Source organism: Phascolarctos cinereus, unplaced genomic scaffold, assembly GCF_003287225.1.
Source record: "Phascolarctos cinereus isolate Bilbo 61053 unplaced genomic scaffold, phaCin_HiC Scaffold_5;HRSCAF=322, whole genome shotgun sequence".
NCBI lineage: Eukaryota > Metazoa > Chordata > Mammalia > Diprotodontia > Phascolarctidae > Phascolarctos > Phascolarctos cinereus.
In genome coordinates, this window is record NW_027555958.1 from 321599639 (window position 1) to 321603725 (window position 4087).

The 4087-nt window shown below is 41.1% G+C and overlaps 1 protein-coding gene across 1 annotated transcript; it reads right to left on the reverse strand.

Annotated features, from left to right (window-relative positions):
• Nucleotides 1–416: 416 nt before the first annotated feature.
• Nucleotides 417–2245, reverse strand: LOC110211836 (protein S100-A15A-like). Its single transcript, XM_020991415.2, has 2 exons — nt 2083–2245; nt 417–652 (listed from the first exon to the last, which is right to left on the reverse strand). The coding sequence occupies exons 1-2, from the start codon at nt 2230–2232 to the stop codon at nt 491–493; spliced, it is 312 nt and encodes a 103-aa protein (XP_020847074.1). The 5' UTR covers nt 2233–2245; the 3' UTR covers nt 417–490.
• Between the last annotated feature and the right edge of the window lie 1842 nt (nt 2246–4087).

A 4087-nucleotide genomic window follows, 5' to 3' on the forward strand; every position in this document is an offset into this window, starting at 1 on the left:
AAAAGGTAGTAGAAAGAAACCTGAGTAAAGCACCTCCTAGTGTCTAATTCAGGCATACAGCTCTGAGTTCATTCAAAACTTTTAACTAGATTTTGGCCTATAGGACAGCACCTATGAGCCAATGTCCCAACTGTGCTCCACATTCATCAGGTTGGCTAGCAGCTCCATTGTGGTCTCATGGGATGAGATGAGCAAGAATCATTCCAGGAAGAGAAAGGGCATATGAATTGTGGATTTTTAGGCATGGAGGGAGAATTTACATCAATGAGATAGCATTTAGTTGAAATCTAGTCTACAAATAAGATGACTAAGAATTGAAAGTTGACTGTCCTGTAAAAATAAAGTCATAAGTCAAAAGGAGGGGAAAAAATACAGGAGCCATAATATAAGGTAAAGGAGATGTTTTATTGGTTCAAGTTCATCTCTGTGCTAGGATGGGCCCGATTCATCCCTTCTATCCATGGATCTCATCAACATGATCCAGTGGTGTTCATCTTCTGTCATCACAGGTCATATCATTATGGCTCTGCTTATGGTAGATGTTAGCTGTCTTGCCCAAGATTTTCACGTAATTATTAAAGCTGACTTGTCCATTTTGACCCTTATACTTGTCAAAAAGCTCTTTTATGAAACCATCTGGATTGTCCGAGCCCTAGAGAAAGAAGATGCCAAACTAGGTGAAGCTCAGCTGAGGACTACATCCTCTCCATACCTCATGCCCCCAGCCTTTTCTCATTTCTGCAAACTGAGAAACCTTCCAAAACCAACGTGTCTTCTTGCCCCTTCCCTTAGAACCAGACTCTCTGTTTATTAATCTTATAAACCAGTTTGTGGTCATATCAGTGTTTGAGGCTACATGTGCTAATTTATGTATTTTAACATGGACTTTTAGCAGACAGATATTCTGAACTCAAAAGAATGATTAGCAGATTCCAATATCAGGAGAACAGGAGGAAATATTTTGAGCAAATGGGACTTTTCATGCCTTTTTTTTCTTCACATGGAGCACTCAGATATCTAAGCAAGGTCAAGATTAAGAATGGTCAAAGCCCTTCCTGCTACTGAAGTCTCTGAAAAGAGGAATTTGAGGATCAGAGGAACTTGACTTTGACTGGTCAGCATAGGTAAATCATCCCTGTTAATTAGGTGTCTAATTGCTCCTAGTAGTTGGGCTAGATGCTTTTCTGGGTTCCCCTAAAGGAATATTTAGTAGCGGCATACAATATCTGCACAGGTGGTGTCCTGGTGAAAAGGACAGAAATCCAATCTCAGAGTCAACATCTGACACTTTTAGACTGGACACTGGACATCAGTCTAGTATGAATCTGGGCAAATCAGTTAACCTCTCTCTATACCCCAGGTTCCTTATCACTAAAATGTGCACAAGAATATTTGGACCGTCTTCCTCATAGCATTTTTGTAAGAAAACTGAAAGAGAAATCTGAGTTATTTATGATGTTTTATGGGGTTTGATGAGTTGTATAGCTGAAAATAATTTTGTTCAGTTGTTTTCAGTCATGTCTGACTCCCCATTTGGGATTTTCTTGGTGAAGATAACTGGAGTGGTTTGCCACTTCCTTCTCCAGTTCATTTTACAGATGAGGAAACCAAGGCAAAAAGGAGTAAGTGATTACCCACGGTCACACAGCTAGTGTCTGAGGCCAGACTTGAATTCACAAAGATGAGTCTTCCTGACTCCAGGCCCAGCACTCTATCCACTGCACTAATAGACAGGTGTGATTTTTTCCTTTTAAGATATATAGATTTAGAGACAGACATGGTTCTTTGAGAGCTACTTGGGTATGGTCCCTTCTGAGAACCCCTTTCCCCAGACTTAACCATTGACCTCCAGAGGGAATGAGGGTACTTATCTCCAACTGGGTTTCCAAGGGCTAGATATAGATATAGATATAGATAGATAGATAGATAGATAGATAGATAGATAGATAGATAGATAGATATAGATATAGATATGTAATCAGGACTTAAAATGCCCTTGCTCCAAATTCCCACATGAAAAGAGAATATGACTTGGAGAAGACTCAACCACCTTTGTCTCCCTAATTAATGCCCCCCACTTACACAGGTTGAAAGAAAAATAGGATATTCATTCTTATAGAGATTGGTCAGCTCCTGGAGACTCAATTCATCCCAGTCCTTTGTCTTTCTGCTGTACTGGTGGAAAGTGTTCATCACTCCATTAACGGCTTCTTCTAACTTGGTAGCAACCATCTTCGGTTCAGAAAAAAATCTAAAAGAAAAAGAGACCATGGGGCTCATTTTCTAGAAGAGAAAGGACTAAGAGTTCATAAGATTTAGAGCTGGAAGCAATGTTTTTTTGTTTGTTTCAAAGATTCTCTCTCTTATTTTACAGTGGTATTGGGGAGATGAGAGAAAATAGATTTTTGTTAATAGAAAAACAATAAAACTTTTTTTTATTTTCACATTAGTCATTCGTAAAGAAGAATTAGAACTGATGGGAGGAGCCACAAGAAAGAAGAAACAAAACAACAAAAAAAAGAGCAAATAGTATGCTTCCATCTTCATTCAGACTCCAAAGTTCTTTCTCTGGATGTGGATAGCATTTTCCATCATGAGTCTTCTGGAGTTGTCTTAGATGCTTGTATTGTTGAGAAGAGCTAAATCTATTAAAGTTAGTCATCACCCAGTGTGGCTGTTACTGTGTACAATGCTCTCCTGAGGTCCTGCTCATTTCACTCAGCATCAGTTCATATAAGTCTTTCCAAGTTTTTCCTGAAGTCTGCCTGCTCATCTTTTCTTATAGCCAATAGTATTGCATTACATTCGTATACCACAACTTGTTCAGCCATTCCCCAGTTGATGGGCATCGCCTCAGTTTCTAATTTTTTCCCGCCACAAAAAGAGCCGCTAAAAATATTTTTGTACATGTGGGTCCTTTTCCTGTTTTTATGATCTCTTTGGGATACAGACCTAGAAGTGGTATTGCTGGGTCAAAGGGTATGCACAGTTTTATAGCCCTTTGGGCATAGTGGAAGCAACATTCCTATTCATCTAGTCAAACCCTCTCATTTTACACATGAGAAGACCCAGGTAGAAGATAGAGGTTCGATGACTTCTCTAAAGCTTCATTCCAGATATGCCCTCTGCATCCTCAGCCACCTAACTCCCAGTGGGTTTATGAGGTAAGAAGGAGGGAGAGGGTTGAGGTGAAAGAATTCTGGGAAGAAAGACTATGGAGGCTCTGGTGAAGATTGTGGAAGGATATAGGAGAGGTGAGGGAGCTAAGGATCTATGGGATAGGAGTGAGAACAAGTGAGCTGTGAGAGGTAGAGGAGAGAAGCTAGGTGGCTCAGTGAATAGAATGCTGTGCCTGGAGTCAGAGAGACTCCTCTTCCTGAATTCAAATCTGGCTTCAGACACTTATTAGCTGTGCGACCCCAAGCAAGTCATTTAACCCTGCTGGCCTCAGTTTCTTCATCCATAAAATGAGCTAGAGAAGGAAATGACAAACCACTGTCTTTGCCAAGAAAACCCCAAATGGAGTCACAAATAACTGAATGTGACTGAACAATGATAACAATAAGAGGTAGAAGAGAGGCTGTTGGATGGGAATCCGAGGGAGAGAGAGGAGTTGTGGGAGCTTGAGGAAAGGTTCATGGGGGATGGGATGAGGAGCTATGGAGAAGAGGGTTTTGGGGGAGTTGGAGAAGGTATAAAGGGCTGAATATTGTCCGGAAGTAATTGAAGGGAGAGAGCTCTTCAAAATAGTCACACTGCCTTCCAGAAGCCTAGAAAGTGATTTTTGGGCAGAGCACAGAGTAGGATAACTCTGGGGATCAAACCTGTAGAGTGTTATCATTATCTATGATATTGGGCAACTGGGAAGAGCCTGGAAATCAGAGGATAGTGAACTCAGGATTCAGGGCAAGAAGCCCCTAGCACTTACACCAGGAATCCCCTCCAGCCTCTTTCCTGTCCTCTTCTCTCCTCCCTACCACCAAGGATGGTCCAATGGAAGAGCCCTGGATTTGAAGTCAAAAGTCGTGAGTTCAAATCTGAGCTTTGCTCCTTACTACATGAGTTACCTTGGGCAAAGTCCTTAACC

Excerpts from the sequence above, each read along its gene's own strand:
- LOC110211836 (XM_020991415.2), bottom strand. The coding sequence starts at position 2,232 with ATGGTTGCTACCAAGTTAGAAGAAGCCGTTAATGGAGTGATGAACACT. Across the intron at positions 653-2,082 it reads CTATTTTTCTTTCAACCTGT|GGCTCGGACAATCCAGATGG; the intron begins GTAAGTGGGGGG and ends TTCTTTCTCTAG.